Below are 23,932 nucleotides of genomic sequence, written 5' to 3'. Positions count from 1 at the left end.
CCTCACTGGGCTCGCTCAGTCACCGGGAACTGTAACATGCCAAGCTGTTACCGATTCTGACAGCTGCTCTGCTGCAAAGAAAGCTTTGAGAGGTGTACCTGAGGGCCAAAGGATCCAGGGCTGCCTGGAACTATGTGTCAGGTGGGTTCTCATCTCAAAGGGCAAGGCCATGCCTCATTCGATGGCAGGCTGACACATGCACACCCTAGAAGGCTGTGAACAAAGAATCCAGGTGGGAGGGACTTCTCACCTTCCAAGGGCAGACAGAGGCATGGAGAGACACAGAAAGAGAGAGAGAGAGAGACAGAGAGAGAGAGAGACAGAGACAGAGAGAGAGACAGAGAGAGAGACAGAGAGAGAGAGACAGAGAGAGAGAATGTGTGTGTCTGCCTGCCTGTCTGTCTGTCCTCTTCCTGGGACTATTCAACCCTTCCTGCTAACAAGTTTACTAGGAGAGACACGGATGTAGGTGACCCAGACCACCACCAATGCCATACTGCCTTCTCCCGAACATTCCTGCCTGACAGATGGGTACCCAGACACACACCTCACCACTGGCTACCAACCCTGAGCTTGTGAAATGGTGCAGCAACTGTCCTGGGAAGTTAAGTGGTTCTCTTTTGCTGGCTGGTCACCCTGGCCTGGGCACTAGTAGTGGGCACTGATAGTACCCTGCCCTCACCGTAGAGACTCCCAGAGGAAAATGGAAACAGGGCCGTGCTCTAGTGGAAACACACAGGCCAAAGCCATGGCAGGGAAAGCAGTAGACCGCAGAGCAGAGACACTATGCTCCAGGGGATAAGACCCCCATCTGCATCTGTCTGCCCTTGACACTTGAGGAATCTCAGTGTCCCTTAAGGGTTATGGGACTCTGCCTATGTGAATCACAGTCTCCCCATCTGTGAAGACAGTGCCTGGCCCATGGGTTCTGTGCAGAGCTACCAAGAGAGTGGGCAGAGCCTAACCCAGCAGAGTCACTCAATGCCCAGGATGCATCTCAGTTCAACACAGGGTATGAGTCAGCTCCTCATCCACAGTGGGAGAAGTACTTCCAGAGGAGGAAGGGGATGCCACACCGTTCCAGGAGGAAAGCATGGAGTACACATGGCGTTTCCCTTCCACTTCACCATTTTTCTCAGCCATAAGTGTGCTTGCCCCCCAGCCCAGTCACCTATCAGGAGCAACTGACCGCCTGGCCCTGCACGTGTGGCCTCTGTCGCCTGCAGCAAATGTACTCCCTAGCTGTCCCGGGGCAGAGACCAACAGTTCTGTGTAGACAAGGTCCCGGGGGAATGAGGACGAACAGGAAACCCCAGGCTAACCCCATTTCCAATCTAACCACACACACACAAAAATAATAGAGCTGGTCCACTCTTCCCACCTAAGCTCCTCTTTCGGGGATTTAACTGCAAGGTAGGGAAGAGGTAAGACTAATTATCACTCTCGCAGCCCCAAACTCAGAGCAGACAGTCTTTTTATTTTCTCATTAATTCAGTGAACAAACATTTACTGAGAAAGCAGCAGGGCCTGGGGACCCAGATGCCTCGTCACACCTAAAGGCTCCCACTGTCTCTGGGTTTATTCATCCACGAGTCATGAGAAGATCAGAGCCTGACAGATTGCCGGGTCAGGGGATGGCTGTGAATCCCAGGAGTGGAGCCACAGCAGCTGGGTTGGTCTAGGCAATAATAAAAGCCTGTGTTTGTTTCGCTAAACACACACATAACAAAAAGACCCGGGGTCTCTGGGACCTTGGAGGCTGTCCAATCTGAGCCTCCATGGGAAGTTTAACTTAGCGAGTCGGTTTGCTTCTTCCCTTCCCACCACTAATATGCTCTGTGACACCTTTGAGGCTCCCGGCTCCTCCAGCCCGAGCTTTCTATTATTAAAGACACTCTCGGCTGCAGTGAGCAGCACAGACCCACTGCCAGGAAGCCTGGGAGAGTGGGTGGGGCAGACGGCACACACATCGGGCTGCAAGGGCTCGTGGACGCGCTTTTAAAAATGATTGATGTAGTCACGGGGAACCTCCAGTGGCTCAGACCCTGGCCCTGCCTCCTGACATGCACTGCCTCCTGCCTACCACACACACACCCAGCTCTACAGTTCCATTGCATCAGTGTGCTGAGTCCTGGAGGTTGAGACAAACCAAAGGAGACCCACTCCTCCAGGTGCCAAAGAGGAAGGGCGATTGCTGGAGCGATCTGCAGCTGAATGATTAATGAGGTCCTCAGCAAAGAGGAAAAAAAAACTGCTGAGCCCAGCTAGTGACATTAACAGAGAGTGAGTGCGGTGAAACTTCAGACACGGGGTAACTGGGCTCCTCCCGTAGTCACGAAGACCTTTGAGGCCGAGAGCATTTTCGGAGGAGGCTGGTGCTGGGCAGGAGCTGTTATCATGGTGAATAAACTGTAGGCAAAGCCACCAGAACCCCAAAGGGGCATGTGGCCAGAGGTGTACACCAACGGCACAGAGAACGGGGAAGGGCCTCTACGCAAGGAGCTTCCAGAAAGGTGGAACTAAGGTAGGCTTTCAAGGGTCAACAGAAGCCTGATGCCACAGACTGTGCCAGCCACCCCCACCACGCATACTCCTGGGCACAACTTCCTCCCACGGCTGACAAACCCCTCTGGTTTCTGGAAGGGCATGTGCAGTCCCAGAGTCACAGTTCAGAGCCTCACCAGGTTCCAATCATGCTATGAGTTGGGACTGTAAGACTGCAAGAACGGTTAGACAGTACCTCCTTGAGATTTTCTCTCTTACTAGTACTTAATTGGCTGTCCAGCAGCCATAGACAGTGTGTCAATGTGCATAGTGGAGTTCCAATAAAACTTTATTACAAAAACAGTGAGTTATGCAGCCATAGTCTGTTGATCCATATCAGAGGCTTATGAAGCAGCAGGCACAGCAAACTGTTTCCCAATAAAACAGAACATAGTACTCATCTGGTACAGGACATAGCATGTGGTGAGTGTAAGTATGATTCTGTGACACTGAATCAGCTAATTTACGTGTAATTTACATATACTTCTAGTGCAGGGTGGTGATGTAAAATCTTTTCAAGTCTGTGAAATGCAGTTAAAAGGTTGGGAAAGCTTGTTCTCTGACAAGTGTGGAAACTGAGCCCAGAAAGGTGGAGTACTTGGCCAAGCTCAGCTAGCTCACTGGGAGCCAGCTGGCATCAGATCTGGGTCTTCCTGCTGCACCTCACTGTCCTTTTTGCCATTTCCCACAGCCTCGGGCCTCACACAGCTATGGAGCCCAAATCCCCAGGTCCCACTTCCCCTCACTCTGGTCCCCTGGTCCTGCCAGACGACACCAGCAGTGTTGAGGGGGCTGATGTCCCGGGGGCAGACAGTCTTGGAGTGGTGAAGAGGGGCAAGCCCAAGGGTTGGTGAGCAGAAGTGTCACAGCATGCACTCAGAGGGAGGGCATGCTCTGCAGACTCCAGGGCCAGAGGCATGGGAGGGCACAGCTAACTAGACAAGACACTCTGTAGAGTCCAGGGGGGAGAGGGCAGGAGGCTGCCAATTCGAGTGCAGAGAGAGAAGAAGAAGACAGCAGGAAGATGGAGCCAGTCAGAAAGGCCAAGAGGAAGACCAAAAGGTGGCTGCCCATTACCAGCAAAATTCGAATAGACTGTGGCCCAAGGAGCATGCACTTACAGGGAGCATAGAACATCATGAGGAGTGGCTTCTCTTCTTTCTTCAGGAGCCGTCTGAAGTCCTGGGGCACAAAGAGAAAACGCCAGGAGGTCACACACAACCAGGCAGCATGGGAGCTTCTGGCCACTTTGCCTTAGAACCCAGTGATAGGAGGCAATGGGGGTGAACACTTCAAAACTCACATGAGACTCAGTCATAGCCCGACAGGAGCTGGAAGAACCTTGGGCTGTCCTATTCTAGACAACTCTGCCATCAGAGAGGAGGAAACTTGGGGTCTGAGGGGACAAATGGTTCTCCCAAGTCATTGGGTGAGGTGAAGAAGCTGGGAGCAGCTACTAACTTTCAGCTCTGTCTATAAAATCCAAAGACATCAAGGAGCCATTTTTCCATGAGACTACCGAAAAGGCCAGCCCTCCACGTGACTTTGCAAGCGACTGTGTCTCAGTGAAGGTATCTGTTTTCACGACTACTCTGGATGGCCACGGGGAATCTGTTGGCTGAAGTACTGGATGGTAAAGCCCACACTGGATCTCTTCCCTGGCTTCAGCTCTACCACCACCGTGGGGCGACAGGTCCACAGTGCCCTGAAGGACAATCCAGGGCATCATAAACAACAGATCATTTGTATTTGTGAAACCGATCAGCGCCTGGCACATTATTAAGTAACACAAACTGACCTGTTAAATAAACGTGGCGAATAGAAAAAGGAAAGGAGGTTGTCACAATTCTGTAACAACTGGGCAGAATGAGAGCTGGTGAAGCGAGCCACTGAGGGCTCCAGCAAAGCATTGCCACAGAGCGTATTTTGATGACAGTGAGTTCCTCTAACCGGCTTTCTCAGAAGAAAATTAGAGGCCTTTTCTTTTTGAATAATAAGGAAAATAAGAGAAGATTTCAAAATGCAGCTTTCTGACAGCAATGTGGCATTAAGTAAATAAACGATGGCAGGTCCCGCACGATGGAATACAACTGCAGCATTAAGACAGTGGAGAGGAATAGTTAATATCACAGTGAGAGGCGCATGTTATACCGGGGGTGGGGTGGGGGGACAGGCAGTTATAGAACGGCATATAAATGCAATGACGTCCTTCTGAGTAAAAATATTTATATATGCATTACCTTAAATGCCTCCAAAAATATCAGTAGTGGGCCATTTCTCAATGAAGAGACAGTGTGATTTGTGGTTTTCTTTTATGCATAAGCTATACTTTCTAAATATTCAACAGTGAATGTGTATTACTTAGACTTTTTTCAGCTAGATAAAACAAGATTTTAATTTTTTGTGGGGATCTACAACACTCTGTGAAAAACCCTGAGACGCTAACCCTTATTCACATTCACAGAGCGGTTAGGCGCTTGTTTTAAAACAGAATTGTAATTGAATGTTAACCTAAATAACAACCAAAGAGGGAAGCCTTAAGAAACTGTGGTATTTAGGCAGGGATATAGCTCCGAGAAAGGAAGTCTGCTCAATACGCACAAAGCCCGGGCTTGATTCTTAACACCGGGAGTAAAAATCACGGCGTTTATTTGAGAGTGGACAGATGCTGAGTCTGCCGGGCAGGGAACCAAGGGCATAACATAAAAGACGCTTTCAAAGGTAAATGAAGAGTACGCCTAAGTTAGGTATTGCAGCTTAGCAACGAGATGTGGTCAGTACCAGGTACCAGACATCTCTGCAGACACATCCCTGAGTAAGTCTGCTGTAGCCTTTGTACGGTGGCTCTGTTATCAGGTACATGAGAGCTCCCTCCTTCACAGCTTCATTTAATTTTTTAAAATTTTTCTGAGGAGGGGTGAAGGCTTAAAACATGACTACATTCTGATCCTAACAACCTTCACACAGATATATGGCCCTAACTGGAGATAAAAGATTCATTTTAAAAAATTATCTTCAGGGATCTCTGCAGATTAAATATCCAATAAAAGATCCAAGAAGAAAAGGTTTTATTATACCTAGCCTACAAAAATTTAGGTTCACAGCCGGGCGTAGTGGCACATGCCTTTAACCCCAGCACTTAGGAGGCAGATCTCTCTGAGTTCAAGGCCAGCCTAGTCTACTTATTCAATTCCAGGAAAACCAGAGCTACATAGTGAGACCCTGTCTTAAAAACAACAAAATCTGCCGGGCGGTGGTGGCGCACGCCTTTAATCCCAGCACTCGGGAGGCAGAGCCAGGCGGATCTCTGTGAGTTCGAGGCCAGCCTGGGCTACCAAGTGAGTTCCAGGAAAGGCGCAAAGCTACACAGAGAAACCCTGTCTCGAAAAACAAAAAAAAACAAACAAACAAAAAAAAAATTTGGACTCACATCATTAATAACGAGTTACAATGGAAAGGTACCGAAAAGTATGGAATTCCAAGCTTAAAAATTAAAACTACTAGTTCAACTTGGATATAGAACAGTAGTTCTCAACTTGTGGGTACTGACCCCTTTGGAGGTCACCTATCAGAGATCCTGCATATCAGATATTTGCATTACAGTTTATAACAGTAGCAAAATTAAAGCTCTGAAGCAGCAATAAAATGATTTTATGGTTGGGGGGTCACCACCACATGAGGAACTGTATTAAAGGGTCGCAGCATTAGGAAGGTTGGGGACCACTGATATCGAACCTTTAGCTATTTGTGGGGATTCTACCTCCAGAAAAGAAATTCAGGAAAGAGAAACAGCACACAGACTATCAACAGGACTATGGACAGGGGTGAAAAGCCACTTCTTAATATTCTCACAGTTACAGAAGATGGTAAGAGGGCATTCGGGATGTGACATGGGGGCGGGGAGGTGCCAGGCAAAGGTTTACCTCCGCAGGTGGAACACTTGGTTTGGGTCTTGTTCTTTCACATTACTCACCACCTCCCGACACCTGTGCCTCCCTGCCCCCCATGCCAGATGCTTTCTAAAATTCTTTACCTTCTGGGTGACAGACCCGCCACTTTCTGCCTCAGAATGTGGACACCCAGTACTTTTTAAATTGATACTCTTGCGGGGGCTGGAGAGAGAGCTCGGTGGTTAAAAACACTGGATGTTCTTCCAGAGGAGGCAGGTTCAATTCCCAGCACCCACATGGTGGCTCGCAACCATCTGTAATTCCAGTTCCAAGGTATCTGACTCCATACATGCAAGTAAAACACACACATAAAATAAAAATAAATCTTTAAAAAAAATGATTCTTGGGTAGGCCACAATGATCATATATGATCCCAATCCTCCAGAAAGTTAAAAAAAAAAAAAAAAAAGCCATCATTTCCTTTTGGGTTAGTAAGCATTAAGAGTAGTCAATAATTTTAGACATGCCTTTAAACCCATCACTTAGAGGAAGAGGCAGATGGATCTCTGAGTTCAAGGCCAACCTGATCTATATCTACATAGTGAGTTCCAGGATAGCAAGGGATAGAGAGATCCTGTCTCAAAAAAAAAAAAAAAAAAAAAAAAAAAAGAGTAGCTAATACTTTTAAATGAAAGGAGAGGCAGAGGAAGTTAAAAGTTATGTTTCATTTAATTGAGACAACAAGAATTCTGTGTGTGCGTGCGTGCGTGCGTGTGCGTGTGCGTGTGTGTGTGTGTGTGTGTGTGTGTGTGTGTGTGTGTGTGTGTACTGCCTCCCTCAGACCATGTAACATCTAAGAGACAGCACCTGTCATCACCCCCATGTGAAGACACAGCTACATAAACGGGGCGCCATACCAATGAGGTCTGAGGCTATACAGAAGCACATCCGGTCGGGAAGGCTGAGGGTCAGGCTGACCACAGCTTTGTTTAAGTCATCAAGAACTAATGAACATAAACGAGACTTACCTTTCCACCCTCAAGCCTGGTCAACTCTGAAAACGCAGCTCAAGAGGGTAAAGAATTTGTTCAAAGTTATACATGACTCAAAAAAGAAAAAGAAAAACCCGAGCCCAGCAACATCGGCCTTACACAATAACCGGAGGTAAATAAATCTGCTTGGCCAAGGAACAGCTAAATATGTTAAAACATACTAAATACAGCAGTGGAGAATGGAGACTTCTCAGGCGGTCACCTAGGAGCTCCTGTTGGCTATGGTATGGAACCAGAGCTGGCCTCGTTCGCCTGGAGGAAGGTGCACATGGGAGAGCTCCTGGGCTCCTCTCGGGGAGACCCAGGTACAGAAGGCGCTAGTATCCATCAGAAGCGACGGGGAATAGATTACCTTTTCACTGTCAATGTGGACAACATCTTTGGCTCCAGGGTCTTCTTCCCACAGTGGGGGACCTTTAGGGTCCTTCAGAAAAGCCACTATGGACTAAGGGGAAAAAAAAAAAAACAAGGACTTTAGTCAGGAAATGGGAGAGGTGGCAGACCCAGAAACTTATTCTGCTACCTGTCTGGATATCCAGTCACACCAAGTGCCAGGCATGGGACTGCAGCTGGCCCTTGCTTGGAGGAGGAGATATTTCTTGACCATGGACATCACCACTAAGTGAATTTATTCCCAGCACTTCCCCAGGGCCTTTTCAATCACATGGCACCACTGGTCAGCTGACACGGCCATGCATCTCTACCGTGGGACAATAAGCAGGCTTCTTCATCCAGAGACACTCCAGGGCTTCAACTATAATCATCCCCCCAGGAAGCCTTTCTGCTCAACTGAACAAAGGCCCCCAGGCCTCTGTGAAACACGTCCTTCCACATCCCTAAGCCCCTCTACTGTCAATTCCCAGGCAAGGAATCACAGCACTTATCAGTTGCTGGGGAGTCCGTGTTCTACACCACTAACAGTGAGCCTCAAAGCCTGTTAGACTTGGTGTGTGAGTCAGTGGGGCCCAGGCTGGGAAGCACCAAGCCACACTGCCCACCACCAATGGCCCGGTGCAAGCCCCACCACTTCTTTCCCTGGACCCTCTGGATCAGGACAAGGAAGCGAAAAAGCCTGCTGGCTTCATTAGGTGAAGCCCTGGCTCCCATCGGAGGATAATGTCCCGCTGCTCTCCATCCTACTCCACCCATAACACTTCACTGGTGTAGGCAGAAATGACATCCTCTTTCCTCTCAGTCTGGGAAGATGTTCAAGGTGGGTGAGAAGCAGGAAAGCTGCCTACAGCCTACTCCCATTCCACTCACGGCTGAGGGGAACAGCCATGCTGGGTCAACATACAAGGATCTTCAGAGTCCCAATTTGGTGAAGCAAGGTGGCTTATTTGGGGGAGCTGGAGAGATGGCCCATTAATTAACGGCACTGGCTGCTCTTCCAGAGCACCCAGGTTTGAGTTCCAGTAAACACATGATGACAACCATCTGTAACTCCAGCTCCAGGGGACCCAACACCTCTCTCTGACCTCCATGGCCACTGCCTGCACGTAGTGCACATTCAGGACATAACAAGCAAAATACTCATACACATTTAAAAAGATTTCTTATTTCAGTCAACTTTATCAAGCGCCAGTGAGCAAATGCCAAGCTGGGGACTGGGGAGGAGGATGAGAGGAAAGAAAGAAGGAAGGAAGTCTGAGGGAAGAAGAGGAAACACCTCTTAATGAGGCTAGGTACTTAGCAGAGGACCCTGATGGGGTTTACTATTCTGGAAGGGGCTAGCTACTGTGGGAAAATGGGAGACGCTTTTAGAAGGTCTCCATCCCACAGCACTTCCTGTCTGTCCAAAAGGAACTGTGAAGTCCCTCCTAGCAAGGAAAGGACAGCCATTTTGCCACTACAAAAGTCAGATCTACCCTTCCTTGATCCCTTGCCAATACTTCATCAGGACCATGTAAGCCAAATGGAATGGATAATGCCTCTCCAAAGCCTATACTTATCACAGCTACAGAGGCATCAGCCCATCGGACACGAGAAACAGATGCTAGTGGGTGCCCACCTGCCTGCTAGTCCAGAAATACCTAGTATGGGTGTTCTCAATCTAGAGTACACAGAATTAGATGACTCTAGTTTGGAAAGTCCGGACCACCTTGCTATGTGCACACACACTATTTGGTCCCTAATTCAGTAGTCCTTCAGGGGGATCAGGAACCCATGACTGGTCAGGGTGTGGTCCGGTCTCCAGACTCAGCACGAGCTGAGCTTCAGAGCTCCTACAACCTTTTCACCTTTACCTCTACTCAGCATCCAGGAAAAAAAAAAAAAAAAGATGATATGGATGCAAAAAGGAGAGAATTAAAACAGTCGTGTTAGAATCCTGCTGTTTGTGTGGGTATCATTTTCATTTAACTGATGCTCACCACCACCTACGGGTTCTTTGCACATTTTAATGAGACATCATGGGAATCGGCACCTGGGAGCCCACCCTCAGTTACCGGAGCATCATTAGCTAGATGCTCAAAATGCAGATAATCAGGACAAATGTAACGCCTTCCTCTGCCCTGGTCTCTCTTGACCCTATGGGTTTGGAGATCCTACGGCTGTGGCTGCCCATTCTGAAACCAAAGCCCTCCGATCCTGCCCACTGCTCAGCCTCCTTCTCTAACCCATTGTTGGATGCAGAAAGAGATACCCGCTACACACAGGAGTGCAACAGAGGCCACTCCGCTCCCTTCACCAGATACTCTGTGGCAAGCCTGTCCCTGGGCTTCTGGCCACTTCCCTGATAGAGTTCTGGGCAGCACCATTCCGGCTCCATGACTCCAGGGCAGCCTTTCTGGAGGTCCAATCACAAACCAGTCTTTCTTTTATCAATGTGTGAGCAATTCACCCATCCTGCTTCCCAATCACATTTTGCTCCTGGGGAACAAGTGTACTCTCGCCAAGGACATTAGTTGATGTCACAACACAGAATACAGAGGGCCAAGCAACTCTAGCTGGAAATAAATCTCCAAGTGTCTACATGGGTGTTAAGAGTACAGAATCAGGCAGAGAGCCATAAAGCGGAACCCGTGGGTCGAAATCCCTTTGGGGGTCACATATCAGATATCCTGCATATCAGGTATTTACATTACATACACATAACAGTAGCAAAATTACAGTTACAAAGTAACAACAACAATAGTTTTATGGTGGGGGTCACCACAACATGAGGAACTGTATTAAGGGTTGTAACATTAGGAAGGTCGAGAATCACTGCCACAGCGGGTACAGCTGTCACAACTTAAACACATTTGGATAACTAAGAAATGACCTGTGAGAAGGGCAGAGGGAGCTGAGCACTGACAGCCATACAGACAGGTGAACAGATCGGAACAACTGGAAAGAGATGACATGGAGAAAGAGACAGGGCAGAGGGTGGAGCACAGTGGTAGAGCGCCTGCCTAGCAGGCAAGAGGCCCTAGGTTCAATCCCCTGTGTGGTAAAAGCAAATGAATGGGGCTGGGGGAGATACAGGGGCTCAGAGAAGAACCATGCCCGGGTTCAGCTCAGGTTAGGACCGAATGAAATACACAGCCCCAGCCGAGGCAGGTGATGACCTTGGACCAGAAGTAGTGTGATGGTACGAGGCAGAAGATGCTGAAGTCGAAGGAGCACTGAGGGCAGCGGAAAGGAGGCTCCTCCGTGAAAGCCAGCTGGCCCCTGCAGGCTCGGGACCACACTTATCTTTATGTAGGCTTCCCACCTACTCATAGATGGGACTGTAGCAGGGACATGTGATGACATCCATATCCCACCTGGAACAAGCCACATCAGCTTGAAGCTGCCAATCTGCCCCCACGCTTACCATGCTTACCCAAACACCAGGCAGCCCATGCCCTTCAGACTATGGACAGCCGCTGTGGGTACCCTCACAGATGAGGAGCCAGTTCTGAAGCCAGAGCAAAAGGAGACCCTGATCCCTGGAGAGGAGGGTCACAACATCACCTGCCCGACTAGATGACTCCTAGGCATACACTGACAAGGCCCAGGTCCCTTGTGTCAACAGCTATAAACTTGGCCGGATCCTCTGCTGACATCAACATCAATGATAAGAACCCTCAGGTGGTCAGGAAGACCTTGCGCAACCTGCCCTTTCTCCCTTCAGGGAGACCTGCCAAGCTTCTGGTGTCCATTCAGACCCCACTCCGCTGGGAGGGAGGGAGGGAGGGAGGGAGGGAAATTCACCTTCAGGGTCACGGCTCGGTCATATTCCATGTGAAATGCACCATCCCTGTCAAATAAGAAAAAGGTGTTAACTTTAATATGTTTCAGCTACCAGACACTGTTCAGAACTCTGTGAGTGTGTGTGTGTGTGTGTGTGTGTGTGTGTGTGTGTGTGTGTGTCTGTCTGTCTGTCTCTCTCTCTCTCTCTCTCCTCCTGTCTTTCTTTCTAATAAATACAGGGGGGAAAATCATTCTGAAATAAGCCAAATCTAACTAAAATCTGGTGTTTATTGAGACTACCAAGAAAAGCTCTCAGCACTTATTCTGAAATTGGAAATGCCCAGGGTTGCTTACTGGTAATGGAATAATTCAATCTTCTTGTCCTTTGGGCTCAGGTCAACTTTCATCTTCTTGCACAATTTTCTACTCTCTGCGTCACTGAAAGACAGAAATGTCGGGAACCATTTGTTACCTGGAGTCGCCGCATGGGTGTTGACAGCAGAATCTGCTGGAGGCCTGAGAAACAAGGCAGGTGACCTGGAATTCTCAGGGGCAGATGAAGACAACAGTGGATCTCGGGGACCTGGGGAGTAACAGGCAGGGTGTATAGTCTGTGGTGGTCCAGGGAGGAGCGGGGGGGACGGGACGGGACGACAAGCGGATAGAAGATGTGCGGCCTGAAGAGACCTCAGGGATGAGTCCAGTCAGGGGAAGCGCTGGGAGAGTGAGACAGGGAGCTCATTAGAGTAATAAACATAAACCTGAAGCTAGGCACCATAGTTCCAGTTGCTCAGGAAGCTGAAGCAGGAGAATTGCTTGGGCCCAAGAGTTCACGACTACAGGGGCAGGGAGGAGGGGGGGAGTGAACACCCTGCAACATGGTCTGTCACCTGGGGAAGTTTAAAACAGTCTGGCCTTCTGCTTCAGGATCTGTGGAAGTGGCGCTAGAGCAAGATTTTGGTTTTGAGGCTCTGAACATGTGCCACCTGCTACAGGCCATCTGTCTGGGAAAAGAAAATGTCCTGCCATGCTGGAGCCGTGCTGGAATCTGTTAAAAGCCAGGAAGAAGAGCAGCACTTTGGTTAGAGGAACCTCTCCCTTGTCTGAGAATATACTGGGAATCCTCTTGGCACAGGCTGCCTGTCGGGTACCCCATTGCTGTTCAGAAAGTACCCATGCAGGATCTGATCTAACTATGATATCCTTCCACAGGGGCCAATAAAATCTCTAAGTGTGCTGCTTAGACCAGCAACACCCAGGAACTCATTAGAAGTGAAAAAGCCCCAGCCCAGACCCACTACAACAACTCTTAGGTATTTGAGCAAATGTGTCCTACTTCTGGGCACCTGCTATGTGCTGGAACAGTGGTTCTCAAACTTCCTAATACTAGGTCCCTTTAATAAACTTCATGTTGTGGTGAACCCCCAACCATAAGATTATTTCCATTGCTACTTCATAACTGTAATTGTACTACGGCTTTGAATCATAATGTAAATATTGGATATGCAGGATAGCTGATGTGTAACCCCTGTGAAAGGGTCATTCAACATCAAATGGGTCATGACCCACAGGTTGAGAACTACTGTACCGGAGCATGGGACCTACCAAGTGAGAGCACTGACCTGCACAGGTCCTTCCTCTTGTCTCTCTGTCTCAGTCCCTTAGAGGCCCCTGTTCTCACTATCCTCTCTGCACTCTCAAAATCCCCCAGGAACTAGCCAAAGGCAGCCTGCTGTCCCATCAACCCAGCACCCTGGTGTGTCTAACGGGCTCGTCTCCAGGTCTGAATGGGATCAATGAGAACATTCTCGCCATCAGACAGCCACTGGATACCTGGCCACACAGCAGCAGTCTCCAGGGAAACTGTTCTGCCAGGTATGGCAGGCCCCTGTGGGAAGTCACTTCCTCTCCCAGCTGTCTGCACACCTCACTTCCACGTAGAGGCTCCAGCTTCACACAGCTGGGCAGGAGCCCCAGAACAGATGGGCTCATCCAGCCACCCAGCTCGGTTCTCCAAGCAACACCGTCAGCAGACAAACAAAATTGCAGGCACCAATGTAAGAGAGAGATTTTCAGGTTAAGAAAACATGTCTGGCTGGTGGTCGGGTGGTGGTGGTGGTGGCACATGCCTTTAATCCCAGCACTCAGGAGGCAGAGGCAGGATCTCTGAGTTCGGGGCCAGCCTGGTCTACAGAGTGAGTTGCAGGACAGCCAGGGCTACACAGAAGAACCATCTTGAAATCCCCGCCCCCTAAAAAAAAAGAGAAAGAAAGAAAACTTATGTGGATGAAGAGGGGTACAGCTGGATGGAGATAATACCATGCCCTCCTCACCCAGGCCTCCAGCTTCCCTCTCTCTATAGTCCCAGATGTTCGGCCACCTTTGTGGCCATTACCTCTTCCAGTCGCTGGACTGGGAATATTAATTGAAGATGTGTTACATTTGTTTATGCTGTGGAACATTTGTTCAATGATGCAAAGATGTGTTGCATTCATTTAACTCTGTGAAGCTGTGTTACTTTGCCTGTCTAAAACACCTGATGGCCTAATAAAGCGCTGAACAGCCAATAGCAAGGCAGGAGAAAAGACAGGCGGGGTTGGCAGGCAAAGAGGATAAATAGGGGGAGAAATCTGGGAGGGGAGATCAAAGAAGAAAGAGCAAGATTACAAGGAGAGGAGGATGCTAGGGGCCAGCCACCCAGCCACCCAGCCAGCCACGGAGTAAGAGTGAAAGTAAGATTACAGAAGTAAGAGAAGGAAAAAACCCAGAGGCAAAAGGTAGATGGGATAATTTAAGAAACACTGGCTAGAAACAAGCCAAGCTAAGGCCGGGCATTTATAAGTAATAATAAGCCTCCATGTGTGATTTATTCAAGTGGTGGGCCCCCAAAAGAATAAAAAGAGCCAAAGAGTAAAAACAACCGACTGTAGTGAAGAGTGGGGAGTCAAGAACCACACGAGGAATGCACATGGAAGGGCAGATAGTGACATCACAGGAGACCTAAGATGGCAAAGGATTTGGAACAGAGTGTTAGGAGGAATGAGCTGAGTTGGGGACAAAGAGGTGAGCTGGACGGGATGATAGAAAGCATCAGAAGGCAACACACAGCATCTAGCCTCAAGCCTAGAACACAGCACACACACAGTCTTCTGACAGCAGCTGTCTTGGTCTGGGTTTACCCCAACCTTTGGGGAGTCTATTGTGAAGTTGAACCGACCAGGCCTGTGTGCCAAACAGCAGCCAATGAGGCACCCTTCCCTGTCCTGAGCTAAGTCCCTGGAGCAGGGCTGGGCTCAGGCCATCCCCGGCACTTCCTTCATCCACCCAGCTGTGCTCTGCTCTGTTCAAGCATTTCTTTGATGGCCTTCCCGTCACCAAGTGTAACAACGAACAGTGCAGGAACTTAGCTGTGGCTGTCATGTGACCTCCCCAGCCCCCAGTCCCAGCCTGGCAATCAAAACCTAGGCCATGGAAGAGTCCCAGAGATGAACCTCAGATCCCGCTCAGCAGCAAAACGTCACACCAAGCAACGTGGGTGATGGAACCGGAAACATACGAGCACCCAGTCTCCTCCTTGGGGTGGTCCTGAGGCCTAGCTCAGTGTGCAGGGAAGTAATTTGCCCATCTCTACCCCAGGATTCGTTGCTGCAGACTATATAACCCTCTTCCTCAGGCTATATGACTATATGCCCATAGGTTCTCTCCTCTCCCCTGCCTGCCACGTACTCCGTCAGAGATACGGAACAAGAGGGGGCTCCCTTCCTGTCAAAGCACTCCCAGCCTCCCTTCTCCCACTGCCTCTCTCCACTTGTCTCTACCTGCTCCCCATCAGAAAGCCTTGTCCCCTGAAGGCAAGGCCTTGCCTTTCTTCACAGCTGCTCCTTGGGGTCACCAGAGCAGCTGGCACACAGTGACATTCAAACAATAACTTGACTGGACAGGTGACTTAACGGAATGAGAGATGAATGTGAGATGCTGTCTTGGAACTGCTAGGACGAAGGCCCTGAACTTCTGGCTTCCTGGGCACCAGGAATCCTGCCAAGGGACAAATCCCGAGGGGGGCTCCCTCAGCTCTCTGCCCTCTCCCCAGCAAGCCCTGTCTCTTAAGAGTGTCTAAGCATGCACGTGAGCGGGTACTAATTGTGCAGCTCAGACAGTACAAGTCGTTAAGAGTTCAGGAAGGGAAGAAAATTACCCATGCTCGGGACTTAAAAGGATCTGAGTTGAGAGATTAAGAACAATTAATTGATCCGCTGCCTCCCTCCCTCCCTCCCTCCCTCCTGCAGTCGTGACTGAGGCTCTAGGGGAAAAGGAGACAAAGGCAGAGAAATGAGCTTTGCCACAAGTCCCAGAGAGCCAGGCTCTCCTCTGCTGGCAGGCACCAGACACCAGTCTGCAGGGAGGTGTCAAGGCCACACACCATCCCCTCTCTATTTTATTTGGCTCTCCACCTTCACTACAAAGAATGAGAAGGGAAAGATCACGGAGGCCTCTGCACATGCCCTCCCTCATCCCATACCCCACACCCCAAGAGCCATGTACAAGTGGGGAGGGGTTTCCAGTCCAGGATGGCTGCTTCGGGTACGGGGTGCTGTGTTGCTTAGATAGCTCAAACTCTGAGGAGTCAGACCCAGGAGGGGCAGGTGGCATGAGAGGAAGACAAAAGAGAGAAGGTGCTGGAGGCTCACTGGGCCTGAGCCTGTCGCCTAGGAGACGGCTTATCCGTCAGCTGGCATGCTGGTTCTAGATCTGCTCCACCACCAGCAGCAGGTAGGACCTCCAATGAAGCCTGAGCTGCAAAAGGCAGGATAAGATGAGAGGGACTGCTTGGTGCCAATCAAGGACAAGCTGTGGCTGGAGGGTACCATGAGGGGACAGCTGGAGAGCAGTGCTGGAGCAACTGGACCTTAAACCCCTGAAAGGATGCTACAAGAACAATCCCTGGTTGGCTAGTCTCCTTGGTGCCTCCCTCCAGAAGTAGGCAGTGAAGTATGATGAGTTAGATACTGCAGCAAGAACCTGGGCTGAGGAGTGTGGCTTCTCCTCTCAGGTGGCACAGGCCCCTTCTCCACCTACCTGTCCAGACCAGTGTCCATCTAAGGCAAGCATTTCTCAACCTGGGGTCACGACCTCTTTGAGGGTCGAATGACCCTTTCACAGGGGTCACATATCAGATATTCACATTACAATTCATAACAGTAGCCAAACTACAGTTATGAAGTAGCAGTGACAATAATTGTATGGTTGGGGGGGGTCACCACTACAGCATGAGGAATCGTACTAAAGGGTCGCAGCCTTAGGAAGGTTGAGAACCACTGGTCTAAGGCTCTGCTCCTCAGTTGGAACTTATTCCCCAAGGCATGCCATATGCCAAAAGATATCTAAAGCCACAGAACAGGCATGGCACTTCTTATGGGAGTCTATTTTCTCCCATGGGAAGTAACATTTGCCTTACTTAGGCAAGAAGGAGGAAATGCAAAATTCAAATGAATTCTTAGAAGAAAACATGAGACTTCTAAATACATTACACCTGCCCTGGCAGGCCGCTAATCCTGCATCTGGAGAGTCAATCCCGCTTCAGGGAAGGCAAGCAGATGGGAAAGGGGAAGAAGGAAATGTGGTTGGGCAGTGGCCTTGCACTCCAGGGAAAGCAGGCAGGCAGCCGCCGAGGGGTGGGGGTCTGCCCACAGAACTAGTGTCCCAGGCCTAGTGTCTGCTGCTGGTTCCACTTCAACCTCCCAGATGGCAGCACCACACAAGACCCCATCCCAGTGCCACACCAGGGAGCTACCAATGCCCTCACCTGTGACCCGGTGCACAGCTGCTCCCAGCCCACCAAGCCACTGTGGAGGGCAGAGCTGGGAGGGAGTGGGTGAGAGGCGAACTGCACATCCACAGACAGAATCCATGGGCTCAAGTGATAGGCAGGGACCAGGGAAAAAGTGAGTAGATGGACATGAGCATCAGCCGGGGTGCATGTGGAAAAGACAGGGAAAGAGCCAGAAACCCAAGCTGCTGTGGGCCGCAGGAATAGATCCTAAGAACTCAGCTGGTTATGGCAAAGTCACTACCTAGAGGGTATGGCAAAGTCACTACCTGGAGGGATCAAGGATTTCCTCCAGAGGAAGCCAAATTCCAAGGAGCTTTTGGTGTTACTTGGCTTGTTATATATCAGCTCTCTTCTGTTATGAAAATCATGTGTGCCTTCATAGTTTTCCCAATTGATTTTTCCCTAAGAAGGGCTAACAGTGTGGACTGATCACTCTCTGGACATATACATTCAAGGTATTTTGAGAACAGCCTCAGGAAAGGCTTCCTCTGGAATCAGATATCTCCCTTAGCCATTTTCAAGGACTAGCAGTAATAACAGCCCACATGCAAGTCTCCTGAGTTAAGGTAAATTCCACAAGAAGACACCGCCTAGGTCGGGTGGACATGAAGTAATAGCTTTACACAATTTAGCTCGGACCCTCCTTTCTTACAGCCTTACTAACTTTATAGACCTCTAACTCCTTACCCAACCACTTCTAGGAATATTTAGATAACCTTCTGTGCTAACAGCTATACTCAGCCAGAACCCCAGTTCAAGCCTCCCTATAATTATCATCATTGGCAGCATCCGGCCAGGTCCATCCCCAGATGGAGGAGAGTATGTTATCAGAGATACCTCTGTACTCTCTAAGAACAGACTTAAGTGTCCAGACTACCTGTGAGAAGGCCTGGCGGATATGCCAATTAAGCTTAACTTCCTCCTTTCCCAAATCTTACCTCTAGTTCCAGATCTCCCTTTAACTATCACCAGAGGCATCTAGCTGTACACAGGTTGCCTAGCAACTGAGCACACTTTCCCCCACCCTGCAGAAAAACAGCAGATAGGAGCCACAGGAAAAAAGAAGGCAGTTTTATAATCTCCCATTGACCTAGCAACTTATAGATTCTTAACATTTTCTACCAATCACGTTTAAGACTATAGTTGAGCACATAAAGATCCCTCTTCTTAGATATTACCTGAATTTAGCCTTTAGTTAATTCGTTTCCCCATTAGTCACTTCCCTTTTGGGTTGCAAATGATAATTAACAATCACTGCCCCTCTATGTGATTCTTATCACCCCTCCGTTTGACCCTGGAAGCCTGGCTTTGTACTGCCAAGGGAACACTGCTTGTAAGTGTATATATACCGGGACTCCCAGGGCACGAGGGGATGGAGAAGAGAAAAGAGAATGAAAGAACTAGATGAGTAAGAACTTGAGAGGAACAAACTGAGATGGGGAAGAACTAGATTGAAGGGCTAGAAGAGAGGACTAGAGGAACGAGATGGAAGATGAGGAAGAGCCAGATGGAGAAGAACAAGATGAGGAAGAGCCAGATGAGAGAGAAGGAGATGGGAGAGGAGCTGAGATGGGAAAGAACTAGAAGGATGAGAACCTAGAAGGGGCAGAGCTAGATGAAGGAATTAAGACAGAACCTGGAGGGGACAGTAGATAAATGTAAAGAGATATTGGGCAAGAAAGGAGCTAAAAATGAGAGTAGAGTATAAGCTTGTAGAGAGAGAACAGACACAGAATAATAAAGTGTATGGACTAAGGAATTTCATGTACATAGACTGATTTCTTTTCATCAAAGATTAATTATCAGCTGGTTGTAGATTCTTCCCGGACCCTGGGAAGGGACTATCGAGGGGCTGGACCCCCAAAGTCCCCGATACCAAGTAAAACTTAGAGACATCTTTGGAAGAGGAAAGGCGAAAAGAGGCCCAATGAACGGGAAGAGCAAGGACTCGGCTCCTCTCTGGGAGTAAACAGCAAAGGAAGAGAAAGTGGAGTGGGGGAGACAGAGGACAGGACCTCAGCATGTCAGGGAGGAGAGGGGATGCCAGACGGGAGGAGGCCCCACAAACAGGACTCTAGAACTGGAGGTCACATGCCTAGCAGACAGTTAAGCACACCAAGCTGGCAGCTTTGGAAATTTTCTGGACCAGATCACTTAGGGACGAGAGCAATTTGGAAGGCCCTGCTGCGCATTGCACACATTTCACACTGTGGTCCAGAAAGAGGGGGGTGATCAGCCAAAGGTTCCACAGTACGAACGCAAAGCCAGGTCCCCTGCCCCTGGAGCTGTACTAAATCCACTGCACTCCATGGCTGGCCTCCAATTCACACTCCTCCTCTCTCAGCCTCCCGAGTCTTGGGATTGCAGGCGTGTGCCTCCCGGCTGAGATCACTTCACACTTCTGAAGAGCGAGCAGAGCATGCTATGGACTGAGGCGGACCCCCAAGCCCAGTACACTCTGCAGAGGGTCCTTCCCCAGAGCCAAGGGACTGTCACCCCTACGTCCAGCTAGGTGAAAAATGATGGTAACAGAATAGCACCTCACATTTCAACTGTGGTTTCAATTCTAGAACTTTCATTTATCTCCTCTTCACCACAGAAACTGGACAAAGGCAGAATATGTCGCTTTTTCACATTTTGCAGATGAGGAAACAGACTTAGGTTAAATGACTTCCTTCAATTCACAGGGCTAGGAAATGGAGTGCCTGATCCTCCAGCCAGGACTCCTCCTAAGTCCTAGACTACGTCTATCACTCCACACACCTACATGTCCCGACACTACAAGTAGCATCTTTTCTTGCCCTGAGGTTCCCTGTTCCCTTCACTTTCCCTTTAAAGAGGAAAAGCTCAGTGGCCTGGTCATTGCTGACCCTCCTGGTTACCCCAATGAAGCCACAGCATCTCCACTGTGGCCGCTTCATCGATGGCAAGGCAGGAAGTCCAGCTGGAGAGACTGAGGTGGGAACCTCAGCAGAACTTACTGTGTGGTGGCAGCTGACCGTGTGTTGCTTCCTAACAGCAGGTGAAAAAGAACAACACTGACTCCAGGCCACTCCTCCCTCCTCAGCAGACAGTACCAGCAAGCCATCCCCAAACACTAGGCCAACAACATGGGGGTCTCATCCCCAAACTCATGGACACACACAGGTTGCATGTGGGACAAAGCTGACTTCTGGAATCCATGAGGTTCACATGGTGAGCGCCTTTAGGATTCACAGGCTACGTTCCAAAGACTAGGAAGAGGAATGAGTAGGCAGAAGAGCGGAAGCCAGCTCATCTCTTGGGATCTCCTTGTCTAACAATAGTCCCTGAGACCCACCACTCAGGATGGCTTACAGGGATCAGAAGCCAAGTGCTGTCCCGTGGGCCGCTTTGGGAAAAGTCAGTCAGCAGTATTTTGCCTCTAATCCTAAACCCAAACCCAAATATCCGGGCTTTGCCATAATCCACCTACTTGGCTAAAGTACTTTAAAGCTCTTTAACGTTTGAGATTGTACTTCCTCTTACAAGGATAAATCTGATAAACCAAGAGGTGCTATTGGAGCAGTCCTGCCTCCTGAACAAGGTGCCTCTTCAGAGTTCTGACCTACCTCCACCTAGAGTTTAATTCTAGCATATTAAATTCGCAAGATTCTCCCACTGGCGCTAACCCCAGACACTGAGACTGCAATTTAGTCCTAATCTCTAATCTAATCTCCCTTTACCCACTGACCCCTGGCCCCACCAGCTCGGGTATCCTGCTCTGGAGGTTCCATAGCCTCTCTGAAAGCAGGATGCTCTTCCATCTGGGCAGGGCTTGGGAGCCACGCTGCAGGGAGCTCAGGCAGGAAAGGCCAGGGCACTAGGAGTGCACGGTCATCTCAGGTGTTCGCCCCCCCACCCCCGGAACTTTACTGCCTCTGCACAGGTTTTCTTGGCCTTTCCAGGCAGTGTATACCGACTGACTGCCTCTTGGACATGGAGCCTGTTTAGAGGACTCCTCACTGGGCAGCATCCACCCTGGCATGTGTGTCTGCTTCTTCCTCACACACCGAGCTCCTGGAAGGCACCATCACTCATCTGCGAACCCTCAAAGCACACAGCAAGTGCTTGGTACTAGCGGATGGATAAACCTGGAGGGAAGAGCCACTCCGTCGAAGCTCTTCTGCTCACCCCTGGCACCCGTGCTCCTCTTGAGGACGCCCTACAATAAGGCTCCATCAGTTGGCACAACCGCTGTCATCTTCAGATACGGAAATTCCAAAGGGTCCTGTCTCCTCAAATAGGTTTTGTCAGTTGCCCAGTTACATAGAGCGTTGCTGGTAAAATGGAGGTGACAGAAACACCCGAAAGATAGGAATGCTGTCAACCCAACTACAAACCACAGTTAACCCATGGCCAAGACCTCAGGAGCCACCCAGGGAACAGTCTTTTCTGCTCAGCCAGTGTCGGCATGAATCTAGAGGCATGAGACTAGACACATGCATCCATGCACACACCTCAATACATGACTCTCCCATGCTACTATTATTCTCTCTCCCCTCTGCAGCTTACAAATCAGCGTGTACCGACACTCCACTCCACTTCCGTCAGTCAGTTAGGACTCAGATAGAATAGGAAGAGGGTTACTCAGACGTAGGGCCCACAAACTCACTTAACCCGCACAGCCCTGAGCCAGCCTCAGGCCCAGGTAGTCTAGTCTGGTGGCCAGCGGACTACACTGTGCTGTAGGAGTGACAAGGGCCTGGGTTGGAGGTAAAGCTCATGGCTCACGTCTGTTGCTGCAGACCCATCACAAGCCAAATGGGTGGCCCTGAAAAATCACCTGTGCCTGGAATCAAGGCTTCCCACTCCCATAGGGAAGACTCCCTCTGCCCTACCACCCTCTGAGAAGATAAATAAAGTAATATACAAGGACATAAGAGAAAGCTCCAGGAAAATAAGAAAAGGGGGTGGGGGGTAGAGGATGGGAAGACAGAGGCAGGGAGCCAAACCTTCCCTCTGTAAGGCAGAAGTGACCCCATGTCACCTCAAGGACCTCTCCATCATACTCTCTCTTCTGCCCCAGCCACCAGAGCCCCCAGCCAGTGTGACCTGGGTCCCCAGTACATACCCACAGTCCACCCAGCAGATGGTGCCTTGTCCTTTCACTGCCTGGGCCACAGTGGACAGTAGCTTGAGATAACTTTCGGCTGCCACCTCTGTAAAAGAATGAAAGATTCAATATTTATGTCCAAGGGCTCCGGACCATGGGCAGGGTGGGTCTGGGTGTCAATTCCCGGGTATCTGAACAGAACTTCTGGGTAACTACTGTTGGACAGCACGGTCCTGTGGACAAACTTCTGGATCAGGATTTCAACTCTGCCAGTCTCTAACGGTCTACTGCAGGGTGTTTACGGCTGGTGTTTGATAACTGCACCTGGCAGACTCTTAGTTACCACCTCCTTATGATCCAATGAATGTGAGTTCCTCAAAGGGCCCATTGGGCAGATCCTGGTGAAGAGCAATCTGCTGCCTTCTCCTGCCCTAAACGCCATGATAAACCCAAAGCCAAGCAGAAATGATATCTGAATTATGTGCCTCTGAGGAGCCCCTCTTCCAGGGTGGAAATGGGAGCTGTTTGTGAACACAAAGCGTGCTGAAGCCTTTCACAGATGCGAACAAAAAGCATCGCTTAAGAAACATGCTCAGAGTCGTTCAGAGGAGGCATTCCCAGGAAACCCTGCCAGGGTAGCAGGAGGCAGCAAACCACTGAAGCAGGGAAGCCATTGTTCCACTGTGCACACCACTGGGGCTGGGAGGGGGTATAGGTAGAGGGGAACAATATACAGTACCCCAGATGAGAGGAAAGCTGCTTGGAAGGACGGGAGGAGGGAAAGAAATCCAGTTTCTAAGCGCTCAGGAAAGCCACTGGAGGCCAGAGTCTGGAGCAGTAAGCATCAGCAAGATGCAGGAGGTGAAGTCATTGCCCAGACCCTGCCCCCAGCACGCTGAGGCAGCACAGGGGCTGTACTTCCGATGAACTGAACAAAGGTAGAGCCAGGTAAGGGGCAAAGCAATGGTTAAGTCCTGCCTCCATGGCAGATCTCACCGACCCCAACTTTCCACTCTCCAACTCCGTAAGACTTCCGTCTCAGACCCATGCTGGCTCCGAAGCCCCAACATTGCAGAGTTAACCCACCTTGTCCCATCCTCCCATCTGAAGAAGTGAGATGCAGAGATGACAGATGGGACCAGCTCGGCCACCAGGAGTGGCTGGCCTCAACGGTCATGTCCTCTTATCTCTGATGACCTCATTTATAAATGGGTGGTAGTGGCGCACATCTTTAATCAATTAACCAGCACTCGGGAGGCAGACACAGGTGGATGATCTGTGTGAGTTGGAGGTCAGCCTGGTGTAACAGCCAGAGCTGCTACACAGAAAACCGTGCCTTGAAAAATCAAAAATAAAAATAAAAATAAGTGGGATACCACCTGAC

The 23,932-nt window shown here is 49.7% G+C and overlaps 1 protein-coding gene across 4 annotated transcripts in view; it reads right to left on the bottom strand.

Annotated features, from left to right (window-relative positions):
* Positions 1 to 23,932, bottom strand: part of Pdia5 (protein disulfide isomerase family A member 5) — a 93,588-nt gene that overhangs the window by 45,251 nt on the left and 24,405 nt on the right. For 3 of the 4 annotated variants that reach the window (XM_059277104.1, XM_059277106.1, XM_059277105.1), the window contains 5 exons: positions 22,567 to 22,654; positions 11,999 to 12,082; positions 11,666 to 11,711; positions 7,839 to 7,931; positions 3,666 to 3,726 (listed from right to left, as the gene is read on the bottom strand). In XM_059277104.1, the coding sequence (XP_059133087.1) occupies positions 3,666 to 3,726; positions 7,839 to 7,931; positions 11,666 to 11,711; positions 11,999 to 12,082; positions 22,567 to 22,654 (372 nt within the window). Of the gene's footprint in view, positions 1 to 3,665; positions 3,727 to 7,838; positions 7,932 to 11,665; positions 11,712 to 11,998; positions 12,083 to 18,412; positions 18,435 to 22,566; positions 22,655 to 23,932 lie in introns of those variants that run through there. The other variant, XM_059277107.1, reaches the window with a different exon arrangement.

Source organism: Peromyscus eremicus, chromosome 12 (genome assembly GCF_949786415.1).
Source record: "Peromyscus eremicus chromosome 12, PerEre_H2_v1, whole genome shotgun sequence".
In the NCBI taxonomy this organism is placed as follows: Eukaryota; Metazoa; Chordata; class Mammalia; order Rodentia; family Cricetidae; genus Peromyscus; species Peromyscus eremicus.
This window is presented reverse-complemented; position numbering and strand designations above follow the sequence as displayed.